Genomic DNA, 19,634 nt, shown 5'->3' with positions numbered 1-19,634 from the left:
TGGGAATGGAGAACAGTTGTGTGCATGGGTGTGCTGTGAGCTCTTCACTCTTTTCTATTAGTGCATTGTGCACTGAAGGTAGGTCACTCACCAACGCACGTTCTTCTATTTTGTAGAAAATGAAGAAATCACTAAGAAGTCACTATTTTAGGCCACAGAGTAGCAGCTCAAATACATCCAAGTTTGACATCTATGCTTTTGAAGGCTAGCAGAATCTAAGCTGTTTTCTGCTGGCAGCTCCAAGAATATGTATGTTTTTTAAATCAATTGTGTGCAAGAACAGCTTGAATGAACTGTGAACAGTGGTTACTCACACTAGCAAAATCATTTATTCTGAAGGTCCCATCAGAGAAACTGCCCTGTCATTTGCCAAAGAAATCATGGGTTAAGGCCACTTTTCTTTTTACACGGCATTTCTAAATGTACGAGGCAAGCACTGATGGGGAAAAGAGTGTATAGAAGAGCAATGGCAAAGGTGTTATTAACAGAATAAACTACCTCAAATGTTCAGTGGGGATAGTGAGGGAACGCTGTGGCAAGGCAGCTTCTGCAATGATACAAAGAAGTTGGTTTTGGTTCACGAGTCTTCTGTTAAGTGTCCACATTAGGAATGGTATTACCATCACCATTCCAGTTGTGGTAAAGCAGTAGTTTGGACATAAGTGTCTAAACCTAAAGCAGACACAGCAGTGCAGGGTGCAGGTATCCTGCCCGTATCTTAGCACTTCAAACAGCTCCGGTAGCACTTGAAGCTGTCTTTGAAGAAGTCAGCGTATGAGGCAGCTGAGCCACTCACAGCCTGTGCGCGGGCTTTCAGCTCTCCCTACGCCTGTGGAAAATCCTGTGCAGGCTGGAATTACTCTCAGGGTATTACAGCAGCCCTGCTCACAAGGTAACAGGGCAGCGGGACGCTGCAGAGGGCGAGCTCAGCACCCCGAGCCCCAGCAGCCCCTCAGCACCTGCCCAGGGACGCTTCCCGCGGCCGATCCCTCACACAGCCCCGCCAAACGCACAGCCCCGCCCAGACCGGGCGCGCCGCCGGCCCCTTCCCCACACCCTGCCGGCCGGGGGCCGCGGGGGGGCTGCGGATCTCACCGGGAGTCCCCGGGCCCCGAAGGGAAGGGCCGTGGCGGGGCCGTGCCGGGCGGGATCCCCCCCCTCAGCCTCCGGTCAGCCCGCGGGGCCCCCGCGCCCCCTCCCCCGGCGGCGGGGGTGGGCGGCCCCTCCCAGCCTGCCCCGCGCGCGGCAGAGGCCGGGCGCGCCTGCGTGCTGCGCCGCCGGCTCCCAGCTCAGCGCAAGATGGCGGCGGGCGCCTCGGACCCCCTGGAAGAGATGCTGCTCTTCTCCGAGGAGGTGGACGAGAAGGCGGTCAGCGACCTGGTGGGCTCCTTGGAATCGCAGCTGGCCGGCGGCCGGGGCTCCGCCGAGGCGCCCCAGCCCAGGACCTCCGCCCCGTCCCAGCAGCAGCAGCCGCAGCAGCAGCAGCAGCAGGGGAGCCTAGCGGGGGGCAGCAGCCCCGTCCGGCAGCAGCAAGGGCACCCCGCTCCTCCCCCGGCCCCGGCGGCAGAGGAGGCGGCGGGGCGCCCCGGAGCCGCGGAGAGCCGAGCCCCTGCCCAGGGGCCGCTCCCGTCCCCGTCCCCCCCGGCGGCAGCGGCGGTGTCGGCGGCGGCGGCGGCGGCAGGGCGGGGAGTGAGTGTAAACAGTAGTAGTGTGCAGCAATCACATGGAGCCGCTCTCCTCAGCGGCAGCAGCAGCAGCAGCAGCCCCGCCGCCCCCGCCCCGCCGCAGCCCGCCGGCCCCCCTGCCCAGCCTGTCACCACCACCACCACCACCCACCCCCACGCGGCTGCCCGGGACGCGGCCAGCCCCGGCCCCGGCGGCAGCCCGCCCGCCGCCGACTGCCCGCCGCCGCTGCGAGCCGGAGCCGAGGCCGCGGGGGGGAGCGGGGCGGGGGGCGGCGGGCGGCGGGGAGCCGAGGAGGAGGAGAGCGAGGAGAGCACCGCCGCCGCTGCCTCCTCGACGCCCTCCTCGGCGCTCCCCGGCGAGGCGGCGCCCAACGGGGAAGGCGGCGGTGCCCGGCCGGCGGCGGTGCCCCCAGTCAGCAACCATCAGAGCCGCGGCAGCGCCGACGCCTCCCCGGCGCAGCCCAAGCCCCCACACGGCCCGCTCCCCGCACTAAACGCACTCGGCAACTCCGCCAGCCCCGCGCCCGCCGCCGGCGCTGCCACCCCGCCGGGACAAGGCTCGGTCGCCAACTGCGCCCCGCCGCCCTCCGCCGCGGTGGCGCCCGGCGGCGGCCCCAAGCCCGCGGGCGTCGCCAAGGCGGGCGCTGCGCTCCCCGCCGCCCCCCAGGCGCTGTCGCCCAGGCCGGCGCTGGGCGCTGCCCCCAGGATCGTGGCCCCCCAGCTGATCGTCAGGCCGCCGCAGCAGACCACCATCCAGCTGCCGCCGGGCTTCACGATACCGCCGGGTAAGTGGCAGGGCGGCGGCGGGCTCGCGGCTCTTGGCTGACCCGTGTTCTTGGCCGAGGTTTTTCCAAGTTGCCGTTTTCCCGCTGCCCGGGGTGCCGGGAACACGAGAAGAGGCAAGTCCGAAGGCAAGTCCTACCCAAGCGGCTGGCCTTCAGGAGGATGTGATGGGTATGGGACGTGCTGCGCCTATCGCGAGTAGTTGTGGCTGGTGTTGGGTGAGTAACTCCTTTCCTTCTATTAGGGAGAGTGACGGACAGGGTAAGTTATTGAGTAATGCTGTGGTAACCAGCTGTGCACCACAAAAGTCTGGAATGTGTTAACTAGGAATAATTTTATGTCTGTGTTGTGTGAGAAAACTTTCCTGTTTTCAAGAAGTGTCTTCAGATGTGAACCAGGTGACCAAATGCAGGCTAAATTATCTAATCTAAAACTTTTCATTTCAGCATGTGTGATCGTATCATTCCTTGCCGCATACGGGCAGTCTTTACATCACTGGATTTTCTTTCTACCTCTGAAGTAACCCTTACGTTCTGTTTGTCCACCTTTTAGTTTCTTGATTTTCTTTATTGAAAATGTAAGTTCAGCAGGTTGCTAACAAAACACCACAGCATCTCTTCATCATGATGATTCCTTCTTGACTGCGTTTTGCTTATGTGGAATTTTGAAGGGTCGTAGTCTGTGCTCCTCTACTTAGATTTTCACATTGCAAAACGTTGGCAAGTTTGTTACATCTTCTTTTAGGTGGATTAACGTTTAAAGATTTTTTTTTTGGGCTATTGATATCAGCAGTGTTGTAACACCTGGAGATACCGATATCTGAAATAACATATTTCTTTCTCCACATTTCTTAAAATAGTTGATATTTGTTAACCAAGGTAAATAGAGCAAAAATGTGATAGCATAGAAACTTGCTTTCAAGTAGACTTTTAGTAGTGGTCTGTTTGACCACAGTGTATGAAACTCCAGCTCCAAGTTCAAATGCTCCAACTAGATAAAGCTTAGTGGTTCCATGGAGACCTAACTTGACGCAGATAAGAGCTTATTTAAAAAAAAAATGAAATTGTTGCTCTTCAGATTGTATTAGGGACTTCAGCCTTTGATTTGCCATTGTTAATCTGGGATTTCCCATTGTTAATACTGAAAATAATGTGTATCGTAACTTTGCACACTGTTTATAAAGTTCATTGCCTGAAAACTTTCTTCTGCTACTTGATTTTTAAATGGAAGAGGAAAACAGAGCCTTTGAAAGCAATATTGTCAAAAATTTAAAAAATGTTCTGGAAATAATAGTGTAGAAAGTTATTTGAATTTGATTTTATTATCAGATAGTTTGAAATCTATTAAATATGTTGCAGTTAATTTGTCTATTCCATTACATTTTTTAATTCAGATTGAGTTTTACAAAGTTGAAAAAGTGATTAACAAAACACCTGTGAAGCAATGTGATGCAAACAATATGTATTTTTTAATGCATGGTATGCATAATCCAGCGAGGATTTTTATATAATGTTCACAGCATACTCAAAGAAGTGTTATCTGTCTGGCCAGTTTGGGCAATGTATTAATATTTGTTTTAATATTTGTGTAGCCAGATGCTTTAAGTATGGCATATATCAAAGACATACTCTGCTTATGGATTTTTTTTGTTTACAAAGATAACCCCTGAGGTTTGGTGCTTGAAGGGCTAATGGACCTAGAAAATTACTTTTGTAAGATTTTTTTATTATTATTATTTTAAACTCTTATTTTACAAATTACTCTTTGGGCTTTGAAAGAGAGTTATAATCACGTCTTTTGGATATGATCCTTGCCGTAGATCTGTAGGGCTTTTACCTTAAAGCTTGATTTCCCCAACTCTGGTTCATAGTGGCAGAAATTTGTCTTTTGTTGGTGATTTTAGTAGTGAAGGTTGGCTGGGAGCATCTAAGACCTGGTGAGTGAGGGCTTTTATTGATGCTGCAGTTCATTTGTGTGTTTATTATAGAATTATGACCTGATTTTGAAGCTAATCCTGAGAAGTGAGAATATGCTTGTACCATCTTTATTTTCCCTTGAAAAGTTTTTTGTTTTTTGTTTTTAAAGTATGTATATGAAGAAATTTGTGTGTAGAGATAAGTTGCAGAAACAGTCTACTGTCTGTTACCAAGAGTAAAAGTGATTTTCTAGATCCTTATTTTTTATAGACCCATTCCTCTTTGATACTACATTGTATCCCACTTACATCTGGGTTAGATCATTAGAATGTATTCTGGGACTAACTTGGAAATTCTTTTTTAAATGATCTGGCTGCAGAATCGCTTCTTAGTTCTCACTGAGGTGGAGGAAGCACATTATATGATTTGCAGTGATCTTGCATAAGTGTTAAGTGTCTAGATGATCTAGGGGCCAGGGTAGCCATTATGTCCCCTTTTCTGACCCATGGATGGTGGAAGTTTTGGGACAGTAGCACTAAGGGCAAGACTGGATGGCACTGACTGTGCATTGCGTAGAAGACGTCTATTTCTGAAATGCGTTACCAGAAAATAATCTGAAAGTATTGCATTCCCGTTTACACCTAGAAAGTGTTGGAAAACACTTGTTTGTCAAAGTACTTTGTTCATTTAAAAAACAAAAAAGTGCCTTTGGTGTTTTCCTAAAATACCTGTGCTTTGATTCTTTTCTGCTGAAGACTAATTATGTTGGTCCTCTGGGTATAACAGTGTTTTTTCTTGATATCTAAGCCATATGTAGTGCCTCCCAGTGCAGCGATGGTGGATGCCAAGTAAATTCATGTGTTAATGCTCAAATGTTAACTAAATCTCAAATATTGTATACTTAGAAATGTGTCTGGCCTAATGTTTGCATGCACACATTTCCTAAAGCAGTTGTTTTAGTAAAGCTCTCATGTAGTTGTCCCTGATACACATGTATTTAAACTGAATTGAGTTCTCAGCTACGGACTGTTGCTATAGCTTACTTTTAATGAATATTTCTTTCTAATTTTATTCTCCTGACTGTAGCTACACCTCTGAAAGTTACTGCATGCCTATACGCTCAAGTTACCATTTTTATTTTGTCACTGGTACCGTAATTCAAGTTGTTTGAATTTCAAACTAAATTGGGTAGTTTTTGTCTGCTAGCGGGAGCTCCTCTTCTTCTTTGAATTAAATCTCATGTTACACCAGAGTAAAAAGAATAAAAATAACGTATAGTACTGTACATTTTTCTTGATCCTGTATCTTTCTATGTTCCATAGTTAGATGCTTCTTTATAATTCTTCATATTTTTCTTTATTCTGTAGTTACTGTTACTTTATTCTCATTAGGTATGGTCTTGGTGCGCACGGATGCTGGACAACTTGTAATGGTGCCTCAGCAGGCTCTAGCACAGGCTCAAATGCAGGCTCAAGTACAAACACAGGGACAGGGTCCTACCAGCATTTCACCTAGACTTTCAGTGCCCACAAGTGGCCCAGTTTTTCGCCTGTCAACAGCTCAGGTATGTCTGGCTTGTTTTCACTTTGTTTTTGTGCATTGTGTTCTCTTCTGTTTTGTACATTATTAGTTCTTAGATTTTTACAAATGTTCTCCCCCCAACACACACTTCTTTTTGGTATTGAAAATAGAAAATACTTATTCAAATGCAGTTCATTTTCTGGGGTTTGGGATTTTTTTTTTTTTCCTTGAAGAATCTACTTTATAGGTTTTCTCAAGAGCCTGTTCAGACTGAGTTCACTGGGGGTTAGAAAGCTCAGTCTTAGACAGAGTTTAGTTTGGAATTTATACAGCCAGTTTAGTAAATGACTGTTGTGTCTTCTGAATCAGAATTGTTGTGATATCCCAACATGATGAATGGATGCACACGATAGCCAGATTTCACTAGAAATTAGAAATGAAAAAAAAAAAAAGCACATTCAATACAAGAATTTAAAATAGTTAACTTTTGTAGTATACTTCATTCAAAAGAAAGATTTGATTCACCTCTGGGTGTGATCAGTCTACACTTCAAGTTTTGTCTGAGTTAACAGGGTAAATTACCTCATAGAATGCTTTGGTTTAAGATTCTGTAGGGATGTTGTTCAACTTCATGCAGTTTAGGGCTAGTGCTGAATTATCCTCCTAAAATGTAGAGGCAAACATCTTTGGATGTATAGCACAGCTATGCCATGATAATAATAATACACAGAATTAAAGGTAGTTTTGCCAGTAGTTTTTTTATTTGTAGAAATGCTAAATAATTCTGAATGAAATGAGATGAAGAATATGCCTTTAGAATTTTTGAATAGCTTTTGTAGCTTGGTTGTATTTCCTCATGGTTAGTATCTGATTGCTGTCCCCTTACATACTTTGTGCATTACACCATATTTATAGTCTCAAAGTTTGTTCAAGTAAAAACTGAAAGAAATGACAACTTTATCAGAAGAGAAGGAAGCCAAAATATAATTGGAGAATTGAAAATGAATTAATAACATGAGGTAATCTAAAGCACAGAGTAGCCAACTAGAATGTAAGTTTTAATCATGAATGTAACTAGGAGGATTTTAGCTCAGTGGAATGTATCTCAGGAAGAGCATAAAGAAAACCCTGGAGGCACTTAGAGAACTTAATGCTCTCAGGGAAAAGGTAAGTGCAGTAGTGGATGGAATACACAAAAGAACTCTTAGCAGAAAAAGCAAATGGTTAATATTTAAATTTGGGATATCTGGAAGGGTAGGAAACCTGTAAAAATCCTTCAAATGTAAATGTATCTCAGGAAAAACAAATACAAAGATAAGCCTACCCTAATTCCCAGATTTTCTAACTAGCTTGCCAACAACAAAAATCCAGAGAAGTTTCTCTGTTTAGTTTGTATGTCTGTCATTGGTTGCTTTTTTTTTTTTTTTTTTTTTTTGGAAATATGTCACTTCTATACTATTGACTACAATAAAAAAAATAGCACATAGCACATGTTCTAGAAACAGATCCCAAGATGAGAGTATAGTATAAATGCATAACAGATCACAGGGTGGGGCTGTACCAAGAATATGACTTAAGTCTGTTAAAATAAGTTAGCTTTAATTGGTTTTGTTTCATACTGTTAGTTTTCACATAACTTTGGTTGCTGTGTCCAGCATTCAGAATTAAAATTCAAAGTGGAAACATTCATAGCAAACTAAATATTAACAAATTGTCTGTAGTTTGAAAACATTTGAGGAGTACATCTTTATTGAGCCTAGGATCTTAGGACAAAAATGTAGATGGACTGCTCGGCGACGTGTGTTCTGTTTTTAGAAAATTGGAATTTCTATCCCAAAGTCAACCTTGAGATCTGTGCACAACAGGTGTTGGTAATTGATCATGTTGGCCTTAGGCAGGTGTTCTCAATTTATATGAAGCAGTTAAAATTGTGGAAAGAGCGTAATATGACTTAGGGGATCTTTATAGAAATTAATCTCTGAGGATACTGCACATTCATGTGGTTATAGAGATGCTCAAAATCTGAAGGAGCTACTTTTAGTAGTAGAGTGATGTTATTGTTTTTCTGCAGGATTCTGACCAGCTGGATACCCTGCTGCACAGCATTATAAATATTTCTTTAAACTTTGTTACTAAACTGCTTAAGAATAGAGGTAACCAGCAAGGCCTTATGAATGGTAAATGTGTTACAGGATGCAATATTTTGAATATTTTAGGGTGGCAGGATTGGAATAATGATATTGCAGCTAATCAGGATTCATCTGCTTTGAGAGAGATTTGTGGTAGCTGCCCAAACTGTACTGCATCATTTCTTTATTTGTTGTTATTAAGATAAGAAATGGTCAGTAATGTCCCTCAAAAACGTACGTTGAACTTCATGACTCTGCATGTAGTGTGTAGACTCTTCTTTCACTTTTCCAGTGCTCAGATTTTGAATATAATTGAACTTAAAATGTAATTTAAAAGTAATGCTTGAAAACATTTTAAAGACACATTGTAAAAATTTATTTTTAAAGGTTTTATCATATAAAAACTAGATACTAGACTTTCTTTTGGTTAAGCGGAAGTTTTATAAGCAGAGGCTATTCATTAGTTTTCTGGAAGAAAACTCCAGTGATAAATATTATGCTTAGTTTTTGGCAGTGTCAGTTATTTCAGTGGTCATTATGCTACTGAAAAGCCGAGAAAAAGGGACCAAGTTCTAAAATATAGAGATTGTATGTATTGAAAAATAATTCTTCCAGTGAGCTGATAATTAAACTGTTTTCCCCTTCAGAATCAAATTATGATGTGTCAGACAGCTAAATTCTGTCAATTAAAAGTTTCAGTAGAAATTTTAGAAGTGTGAAAAATACTGTTTTATGTCTAAAAGGTATAGTGGTCAGGAATCCTAGTCTGAACCGACTCAAGCAGAGGAAAATTGTGTGTACTATTAGCTCATAACAGGCAATATAAACATTTGCTGCTTCAGTTGTGAGATATTATGCAAGATTGACAAAGATTGCAGGCTACATAGTTTTAACTCGAGAACATCAAATGTGACTTTCCATTATGTTAATGGATAGATTGTTATTTTACACGTAGAGCTCATCAAATTTCTTACTATGCATTTTATCCGTTCTTTTAAAATAACTTGATTTGGTTTAAAGTGCAGGGTGCTTTACATATGTAGAAATTAGTGATGTACTTTCTCACTGAGTTTATGTTTTACTCCAAGATAACTATAAAGCTTTGTCTGTGGTAGCACAGACTTTCTTCATGGACAGGAAATTTGCAGTCTGCTTTGAGCGTTCTAGAAGATCATATCATATACTGCAAAGAATACATGAGAATACCACCTTCATAGGTGGTATGATTGCTTTTCTTCCATGTTGTCCTAATTTCTGGCCAATGTCAATTATCACAAGTAACTCAGCTAAATAATTGTTTTCAGTGTTGTACTGTGATTGCAGTGTCAAACATAAAAGTTCAGAAATATTAAGATATGTAACTTCAGATGTTATAGTATAAGCTTCTACAAAGCTAAACATCTAAGATATAAAGATATAAAAGATGTTTATAGGAAACATTGGTTTCAATTAACAGTGCATAATTTTAATTGAAAATTTCCTTTCTACATATTTATTTTAGCTTTCTTCTACTTTTTGATAAAAATTATTTTCATATGAATATTAAAATGTCATCAACTTTGGCAAAATTTTACCTGCTATAGGATCTTAGTTAAGACAGGATTTTTAGGGAACAAGCTATAATTTGATGGAACTTCAGTTACTCTTAGAAAAATTTTGTTCTGGACTCTTCTTCTAAGAGCAGGTCAAATAAGCATGGGTTTACTTGGATTACTACATTCTTCAGAGATGATCAGATTTAGAGGCTTTTGGAATTACTTATTATTTAGACTGTATTAAATTTTTGCCTATTTTTGCCTCCATATCTTGTTTTGGAGTCTATACTTGTGAAATTATGAAAAATGGGTAGGTGCTGCCATCTAGTTTTTCTTTGGTGAGTTTCTTTTGTTTATCTAAATTTTTCATTTGTACAGTTCATCTTTTCATGCTTTTGATCTAGAGTTTTTTTAAGGGTTTCACTATTGTAATACCCAGTTAGTTTTATATTCATAACCAGAAAGAAAAAAGTAAGTTCCTTATTATAAATTAGTTTCAACTGAAATTATTTGGCAGTGATTACGAAATTAAGGTGCTGCTGGACAGCAGGAAAATATAAGTGAGTAGCATATGGAAAAGACCAATGTTATATTAATCCTGGACTACAGTGTTTTATTCTGGAGTACGTGTTAATGAAACTTGCAAATCAGGTGAAATAATTTTTATTTGCTTCTGAGATTGCTTATTGGATTATTTAACTGAAATAAATTCAGTCGTAGAGCTTGTTAATGTTTTTGTTTCAGGTTTGATTAAAAATGTGTTTTCCAGTAATAAGTTGCTTTATATAATGTTAGCGATCAGAAATGGTATTGTAAAGTTGTGTAATGTTTAATAGTTCAGTACAAATATTTAGGCATATAAATGGACTACTTAACAATTCTTGTGCTACAAATAAGATTACCAGTCATTTGAATTTTCTTTCCATTGCATAAATAGTACAACGAACCAATATTGATTTATTTATTGCTAAGAAAATGGAAGTTCTAGCTTTATTTTTTCTTTAATTAGGCATTATTCTAACTTCCTGCTCTTCAGAATTTCAAGTTCAAGATATAAATTTTACTGATTTGTTTTCTGTATTTTGACATTCACTTTAGAGAGTTTTGCCTTAACATATGTTCTGTTAAATGAGATTGTATTTGTGAAAAGTGCTGAATCACCTGCTCTGGATATGGCTGTATTTTTTTTTGCTATGGAGCATGTCTGATGCAGGCAACAGCAGCTTAGTCTTCGCCATCAGGTGTGATGTTTAGAGCAGTTCTAAACTTGTCTGATGTTTCAGAAGCTGTTCTTTCTAAAGCTGAGCCTTTCAAATCTGACATAGTTTTGATAATATGCTATGCCTGTGTTTGCATTTTTGTCGTCTTCTAATCTTGATCTTTTTTCTTATTGTTTTTTTTTTTTTTTTTTTACTGTTTTTCACATTCTTCCTGCTTTCCTGAGAAATGCTCATTATACGTTTTGTAGAAATTTTAAGCAAATTGAGAACTCTTTGTTTTTGCCTTAGGCGTATTGCCATTATTATCAAACAAGCTATTCCATAGTATTTTTTTTTGTATAGACAACTTGTTTCTCTTGTGCAGTATTCTGGAGAAGACATTCGTGTTAGCAGAGCAGGTAGATTGAATGGCCAGAAAAGTTAAAAGGTGTGTGGTCTTGGCTGTGCTTTAACCACAAAACCATTTTCCTTCCTTCCTTTCTCTCGTGGTGGCTGAAACTTTTCTGTGTAAGTGGGTACTAAGTTCTTATAAATTCTACTATTTACATTTTCATTGTGTTAACATATATTTTTAAAACTTCTTAGAATATCATCCATAGAAAACTCCCAAACATTAGTAATGCTGTAAAATTAAGAATGCAAAGATTAGGAAATGCTATAAGGAAGGTTTGTGAGCAAACTAATACTGGCTCTCCTGTAGTGGCTTTACACTACAAGATCTCACACTATTATTATTCTTAAGTTCTACAATGTGTAGGTTCAACAGCCTGATGAAGATTTAAGTAATATTTTTTTCTCCTCTATTCAGTGGGTTGCTTAAGGCTTATTTGCTGCATAATATCTAAGCCCCTTTCTGAAGTGGGAATTAATTACCAAGCAGGTTTGTTGTATTTTTTTGGAAAGCTTATCCCTATAATAATTCTCTCAACAATGCAGTCAAGGGGATTATTAGCTTCTTTTTATAAGTAGAAAATACGGACATTAGGTGATCAATTAAAAATACTGTTATTTTATTGTGTGTTCAGTGTGATTTCATTGTTTTCACTTGCAACTATGACCAATCCTGGACACAAACCCCGCTTTTCAAGTTGTGCCCTCATAAATACATGGCATAATAGTATTAATTATAGTAGATCATCTGTATTTGCATGCAGTAGAATATTTGTGCAGTAGTATGAGTGCTATGCTATTGAGGCAGGGGTGGAATTTAATTTTAGGGCCCAAATTCACCTACTTTTTAAGGACTGTATTCTTTGGTTTGCTGTCCCTTTCTCCATGCCCCACTGCCAACATTTTTCTTGTGTTTTCTTTTTTTTTTTTTCTCTCTTTAAATACATTCCAGCAATAGTGTCAAATGAGGTCTGTGTCCTGTGTTTAGCATGGTTTTGCATGTCCTGAATCTTCTTCCTGTTCTCCTACTTTGTGAACCCAAAAGTGACATCTCAGATATGAGGAACACAGCAGCATCTCCCTGCTTTGGATTCTGGTGCTTCACTCCAGCAGTGCTGTGGCATCTAAGAATTTTGGTGGTAATGAAGGTTCTGCCTATGTTGACTGACTTGCTAGTCATTTGCTGCAGTGTTGTGCAAATGTTTTAGAAGCAGGGGGTCCTTTGGCACAGTTTGGCTATATTTTTACAAGGGTAAAAAAAAAACAAAAACAAAAACAAAAACAAAAACAAAAACAAATCCCTAACATACAAATTGCTCTGCATCCAAAGCTTGAGTGCATTTTTCAGATGAGCCATAACCAAAAGAATTCAATCTGAGGCAGTCAGTAAGCATATAAAGCTTCTTCACAAACACTTTAGAAATTCAACATAATTTTAAGTATAGGAAAACAGAGTTTGGTAATGGGGAATGTTATGATGCTTAATAAGAAATAGGGCTACCAGGCATACCTATAAGAAAAGCTGTATAAATTATTCTGAACTACCACATTTGATCTTTACCCTATGTTTCTGCCAGCATCTGCAATCCTTCCTTCACTTTTTCTTTGTTAAAACACTATCTTTTATTGTTTGAGGCATCAGGACCTTGAGTGTCAGCATGGCTTGTTTCCTTTGTAAGGAATCTTTTGGACTGATGATTAAAAAAAACCCAAACACCACCACCAAAAAGACACGTTTATTTCAGGTTTGCAAATCAATCTGATCTTAAGGCCTGAGTTGTACTAACGTTGAGTTTTGCATAGCACCTATTGGTGTGTTTTTTGTCATCCTTTCATGGTTGGTAGTGGACAAGTTTATTGATGAGTTTGATCATGAAGAATGTATTTAACATCAAAAGTAAGCTGTCTTGCTTTGTAATGCAGAGATCTTGTTCCTTAATGGAGTGGCACCCTGAGTGTTCATCAGTAGGTGGTACTGTGGTACAAAATACACCTAACTTGTGTCTAAGGATTGACTTACATCAGAGTACAAACCAACGGCCGTTTAAGTTATCTTGATTTTAAAAACCTGAATACACAATGCAATTGTGTAGTCCTGCCTTGGCAGTGGTAAGTAATCCCAGATGATTTGGTGTATTTATTCCATATTCAGGTGGCCTGCTTTTTCAAATGCAGCCTTGTATATATTACTTTGAATATAGTGGCACCTTGTTTGTGCTCAGCAGGTACAAAGCGATTTGCTCCTGTTTATGCCTTGAGCTTTGCCTTTCTACCCATGTGTCCAGAGCTCTGGGGAGAAGGTCCAAATAGGAAAGTTAAGATAGAGCTATTTAAGGAGTGAATTTACAGTACACAGAGTAATTCCACATTGGCTCCTTCTGTGAGTGATTATAGTGTGCACTGACTGCCTTTGTGGAAGGGACTTACTGCACCCTGAAACCAGAGTAACTTGCACTCTGCATGACTTGTGCCAACAGAATGAATTCTTGGGACATCTACCCTCCAAGCTGCTCATAAGCTGGACCATTTTGAAAACTTTATTTCGACATTAACACCATGCTGTGCCCTGCTTAGAATATCTAAGCTCTTTGTGTGGACAGACCCAACTTAAGCTTGTATACACAAGGCTATCTTAAGTGCTCTCAGATGTCCCTGTGGAGATTTGTAGTGGAGTATGTACTGTATTCAGTACAGTATTCAGGCCTGGTTTCCTGCCTGCTAAGTTCCAAGTAACCTGGAAAAGCCCCTTAAATGTTACTTTCATATCTTTATGAAACATAAAAACATGCAATGCATCTAATCAAAAATGATACAGCTACATTTGGAAAATACATTTCTTTCTAAGCTTTGGTTAGTAATTTTGGAATCTAATCACTAACATACCAAACTGTAGCTGTTGTTCTTCAAATAATATAAAAGCTTTTATACTGTTCCTGAAGGAGCTTGATACATTGGGTTACAATATTTTTTATGACATTGATCACTTCTGTTTTCTTTTTGATAGATTTCTTTTGAGATCTATTTACAGCTTTCTCTTCATAGAAAATACAGCTGTTAGCTTCTAAGTCATGGTTTTCTACTAGTTCTTGTTGATGTGTTTGTGTTGTGAATCTTTATAATGTCTTCTGGTAACTTGCAGTTGTCATTTGAAGATCATTTCCATGATACTTAACAAGAAACTAACCTCAAAAAATTTTTCTGTTTCTCATCCGCTCATTTCATTCTTACCTTTTAAACATTGTTGAGTTTTGGAATGACATAAATAAACCATTGCATTATTTTGTTTGTAGTTATGTGTTAGTAAGGTTTTTTCTTAATGTACAGCATTTTCATAATGTACAGTAATGGCAGCAAAATCTATTAATGAGTTGTATCAACAGCATTTGTCACTAGTGACTTTTAAAACAGGGTCAGTTTAGTCCTCATGTTTCACAGCTTGCTTCTGTGGTCTGTCACAGTGGAATACTTTGTATGGAAGGTGTTGCATACTTAGCTGGGTTCTACACTGTTATGATACTGAAATTTTATATTTTATTTATACGTAGTTCTTTTTTTTTTCTGCAAGCATATTTCTATGAAGAATTGTGGGCATTTATTAGTTGAGACAAATTCCCTAGCTAGCAGCTTGAGCTATGTATGTATTTACACATCTTTTGTGGAACTGAGTAGCTGCCTGATTGTAGGTTGCCTGGTTGTCTGCTTTCTTTGTACATCCTCAACTCTGGAAGCAGTTACTGACAAGAAGAAGGCTGACAGCACAGGCATGGTGTATTCTTAGGTTGGAAATACTGATTATAAGCAAATGAACAAGATATACAGTATTCATATTTTTAAATGTAGGCATACATCAGGTACATATAGTTTCATTCGACCAGTGTTTAAAGGAAATTGAAGCTATTGGTCTTCTGTATAACTGAGAAATTGTACGGAAGACACAATTGTGGTATTTAAAAACAGAAAAAGCGTTTATAGTAGTTCTTCCCAAAAGAGAGACAATTCTGCCTATTCACAGTGATGCTGTATATTGCCTCTAGGCTACCTCCTCAGCTCAAGATAAAAAATAAATCTTGTAAGCTGTCCAGACCAAAAAAAAAAAAAAAAAAAAAAAAAAAAAAGCTTTGTTCAGATGTCAGGTAGATTTGTTTATTTATTTATTTTCCCCAAATACAAAAGATTATTATCCAGTAGATTATGTTGCTGGCCTGATTGGTAGGGAGTGCTTGGGGCTTTAAATACCTGCCTGGGCCTCTGTTCCTTCTGGAGATCTCATAAGTATACTGGATATTCTTTGAAGAAGTATTTTATGTAGGTTTAATAGTGTAAGAATTTAAAATAAGCTGTTCTTTATAAAAGTACTAACTACAGTGACATATAACTTATAATTTTTCTTTATTCACATTTTGCTATCTAACGAGAAACAAGATTGGTTATGATCTCTTTAAACACGTAGCAAATGTGTCTTTTCAAAATATTTATTTCAATGCAAATCTCAGTTAATGCCAGTTATAAGAGAATATAAGAATTGAGACCAATGGGGTCTGCAGTTTTAATAACAAACAGATCCCTTTTGTTGGAATTACTTTACTGTGTGATGTATTAGTTAAATTACAACTTTTCTGAAGACATTTTTTCTTCCTAAATCTTGTCAAATTAGTCCTTCTATATAACGGTGGGCAATCTCTATACTAATCTCAACAGTTATGGTAAATTACAAAGACAGTCCATATGTTTGCTGCTTAAAACAAATGTAGTGTTCTTGACTTGCAGTGTGCTACTGAGTAAAAGGCTGTAATCCAATTATTTTCCTTCAGCTGCCTTTAACATTCCAGTTGCTTTCTGATTACAGCGTGCATTCCATGCCGTCAATTCACAAAGAAATATTGATTCTTCTTGCAGTCACTATTATTAAAAAGCTTTGCAGCTCAAGTTACTAATGAGGGGAAAAAATAAAATTCTTACTTTTCCTTTATTAGCAACCAACTTCTGTAGCCACATCTACTGTCCGCCTAGGACTTCCAGTGCAAGCCAAAGTTGTTCAATCAACTGCGACACCTGTTAGTGCTACGTCTGCTGCAACTCTGCCAGGAGGCTCTATTCTTTCACATACCACAGTAAGTACTAAGAATATAAAAAGCAGAAGATAGGGGGGAGTATGTTTATAGTTGTATGGTTTTCCTAATGTGAATTTTAATGAGAAATGTTACTATGTTTGCTTTTATCACAAACATAGAAGTGAATAATGAATGGATAGTCCATCTGTATTATGCAGGTGTTGAATGATAGCCTAGATTGTATTTTGTTTTTTTTTTTTTTTCTAGATAACAGACAAAAATTAGTAGTATAGTTTTAATATTTTTCTTTAAAAACAACAATCAGCTGGGCTTGTAAGCCTTGCTTTAGTGGTGGACATGCTGGACTGGGTTTGTCCCCTGCCAAGAGCTGTAGTATTTCCTTCTGCATGGTCACTAGTGCCACAGGATCCACAGTGTCACCCATCACAGTACAGGTACCTGGCTCAGCTTGTTCTGTGTCTGTGCCGAAGTCAGAGCAAAGCTCTGCAGGTAGGTGGGTTGGATCAGAAGGTCCTGATAGCTTCTGCTCAGCAAGTTGTGCTGCTTCGCTGAGCTCTCTACTTTCTGCAGTCTCATTTGGTGTGTCTGTTTGAGACTTCTTGGTACTTGGAAGGGTAGCATATTTAGTCAAGTCAAGTGTCAGAACTCAACTGGATTGTGTATGTGGTGTTCTGTTCAGACTGAGCTTTCTAACCTTTCTAGCCTTTAGGCTGAGAAGTGTGCAGCAGGGTTTTTACATTTGGTCCAGCTACATCCAAGACAGTTCTGTTTGTTAGGGCTTTGCACTGTGCGAAAGCATATATACAGCTGCTGAGCTCAAATTAGGTTGGGAAACTGTGTTGGTGCATTAGTATAATCTGGATCTGAGCTGTAACTGGGGTATAGATAATTGTAAACCCGATGACATGACAACAGATCCTCAGCAATTGTCTTGTTTATATCAAGGCACGAGTTTGCAGAAAGTTGCGTTACGGATGTCATGTCTGCACGGTCACCTTAAAGAACTGGATAATTGCAACTCATTTTAGTGGTACATTTATTTTTGTAATAAAACGAACTTTAAATGAGGATGACTTCTATTCGGTATGGTTAAAGGGTATAAAGGAGTTCTAATTAGTAAAATTAATGGTTTTATTTTGTTAGTACATGCATATGTGAAAGAAATGATTTTTTTGGTCAAGTTTTTAAGAATTTTATGGTTGAGTTTAATACTTCAGAGAATGATCTGGTTTTTAATATAAAATATTAATAGGTATCAGTAGTTTCAACAAGTACTCAAAATGTATTCAAGACCACGGTAGCAACTGGAACATCAGCATCTCAACAACCTGCAGTAATTACTGGTGGACAAACTCAAGCTTCAGCACAGACGCAGGGTCAGCCTCGGCTGCCACTTCCACCTCATACAACAGCACAAGTACCAGCACAGCCCCAAGTAATACCAAGCTCTCCTGTACCTGGAACTACAGTTGTATCACAGGTGAGTACTAAAAGACTAGATACTTGATTTTATTAATATTTTATGAACTTCTTAGATCTGTTCAGAAATGGAACATTCATGCAAGTGCCCTGCATGTGCACAGGGCGTGCCCTGTGATGGAACAAATACTTTACAAAGAAGAAACCATTTCAACTAAATGGAATACAGATTCTGAAAGGAGAGAACACTTATGGCAGGATGGGGAAAATTGACCACATATGTTTCAATAGTGAAAGACCTATTCCATTTCTGTAAACAGAACAATCAGGCCTTTAGCCTATGGACATCATTATTATAATATTTCTGGGCCTCAAAACTGTGGTTACATTGAAATGTTACATTTCTGGTTCTCAGAGCAAATTACAGCACATAAAAATAATAGCTTGAAAAATAAGAGCATCTGCTGTTATGCTGATGCAAAAACATTAGATATGATAATGTTTGAAAACTATTTATAATTTGATTTTACTGCTGTAGCTGCTTTGTGCAAAAGCATATTGAATCAATAATTAAACAAATTAAGTAGCTTGGGGGACACTACATTGTATCTCAAAGGAGAATACATCTCCAACAAATTGTTACATTATGTTCTCTCGTTTATGGTTGTTTCTATCAAATCAGATTGTAAGATATTAAATATATTTTTTTAATTGACTTTTGTTAGTCATTATGAGGTATGATGTTCAGTTACATACAGAAGTGAAGAAAATGTCAGGTAACTAGCAGTAGCAAAATAGCTGCAGATGTATGTGAAATATCTCCTGCCTGAATTAGAAAAATTTAATAATTTTCTCTATTGATAGTGATTAAAATATATAGCTATCATAATTGGAAAATTGCATGGGTATGATCTGTTTTCTTTTTCTTTTTCTTTTTTTATTTTTTAGGAAATGCAAGAAAATGTGAAAAAATGCAAAAACTTTTTAGCTACTCTTATAAAACTTGCTTCTCATAATTCACCTTCTCCAGAAACGTCCCGTAATGTGAAAGCTCTGGTTCAGGATTTGTTGGTAAATACTTCATACTAATGTCAGTTATCTTTAAACTTGTTATTTATATTTGCTGAAATCTATTGTTTTGATCTTAGCTTTTATTTTCTGTATAATGATAGGGAAAGAAGTTGAGCTGCATCAAAACGCAAATATCCTGTTTGTTACATATTTTCAAAAACACTGTTAATGTAGGTTGTCTCATAGTTTCTGAAAGGGGAAATGCAACGAAGTATTTAGTGTGCCTTCATCAAAAACACTCTTGCTTTGATGGATAATACTGTGGTCATATTTTGAAAAATACAACAAAATATGGGATTTTTACTTGAGGATACATTGAGTTTCTTTTCCTCCAAACCATGGTCTTTTCTGAAACAGCCTACACAGACCTATATACAGTATAAATATATACATTTATTTGTGTGTGAATACATGTGTATATATGTACATCCATATTTACGTGTGAGCTTGTTCTCATTATTATCTGGAAAAAAAAAAAAACAACAAACAACTGAACTGAATTACTGATGGTTTGTTCTTTTTCCTCCAAGGATGCGAAGATTGATCCAGAAGAATTTACAGGCCGCCTGCAATCAGAACTGAAATCATCTCCCCAGCCATATCTTGTACCTTTCCTTAAGGTAATGTGAATATTGTTCAAATTAGTTTATTTCAATGCAAATGTCAATACTTCAAGTTTTAAAATACACTTTTTAAGTGGAATTAGCTTCACCCATCTAAAGTGAGACTATTCAATTTTTACTTTGTGGTACCAGTTTCTACTGAAGTCTGCACAACTTCAAAAATTGTACAGTAAAAATTGTACTTTACTGTTACAATGCATTTACTTCTCTGTGATCTGTCTTTTGTAAAGTACAACACTCATTTAGAAAAGTTACGCGTTCTATAGAACG

General features: G+C 38.9%; 1 protein-coding gene across 1 annotated transcript in view; it reads left to right on the top strand.

The window, feature by feature from the left end:
- The first annotated feature begins 1,299 nt into the window (after positions 1–1,299).
- LOC116493826 (transcription initiation factor TFIID subunit 4-like) overlaps positions 1,300–19,634 on the top strand; it is a 143,588-nt gene continuing 125,253 nt past the window's right edge. The window contains exons 1-6 of the mRNA XM_032195371.1: positions 1,300–2,470; positions 5,776–5,948; positions 16,153–16,290; positions 17,504–17,731; positions 18,619–18,741; positions 19,272–19,361. Of these exons, the coding sequence (XP_032051262.1) occupies positions 1,300–2,470; positions 5,776–5,948; positions 16,153–16,290; positions 17,504–17,731; positions 18,619–18,741; positions 19,272–19,361 (1,923 nt within the window). The remainder of the gene's footprint in view (positions 2,471–5,775; positions 5,949–16,152; positions 16,291–17,503; positions 17,732–18,618; positions 18,742–19,271; positions 19,362–19,634) is intronic.

Source organism: Aythya fuligula, chromosome 12 (genome assembly GCF_009819795.1).
Source record: "Aythya fuligula isolate bAytFul2 chromosome 12, bAytFul2.pri, whole genome shotgun sequence".
Lineage (NCBI taxonomy): Eukaryota > Metazoa > Chordata > Aves > Anseriformes > Anatidae > Aythya > Aythya fuligula.
Note: the sequence above shows the minus strand (reverse complement) of the source record. Positions and strands in the feature narration are given on the sequence as shown.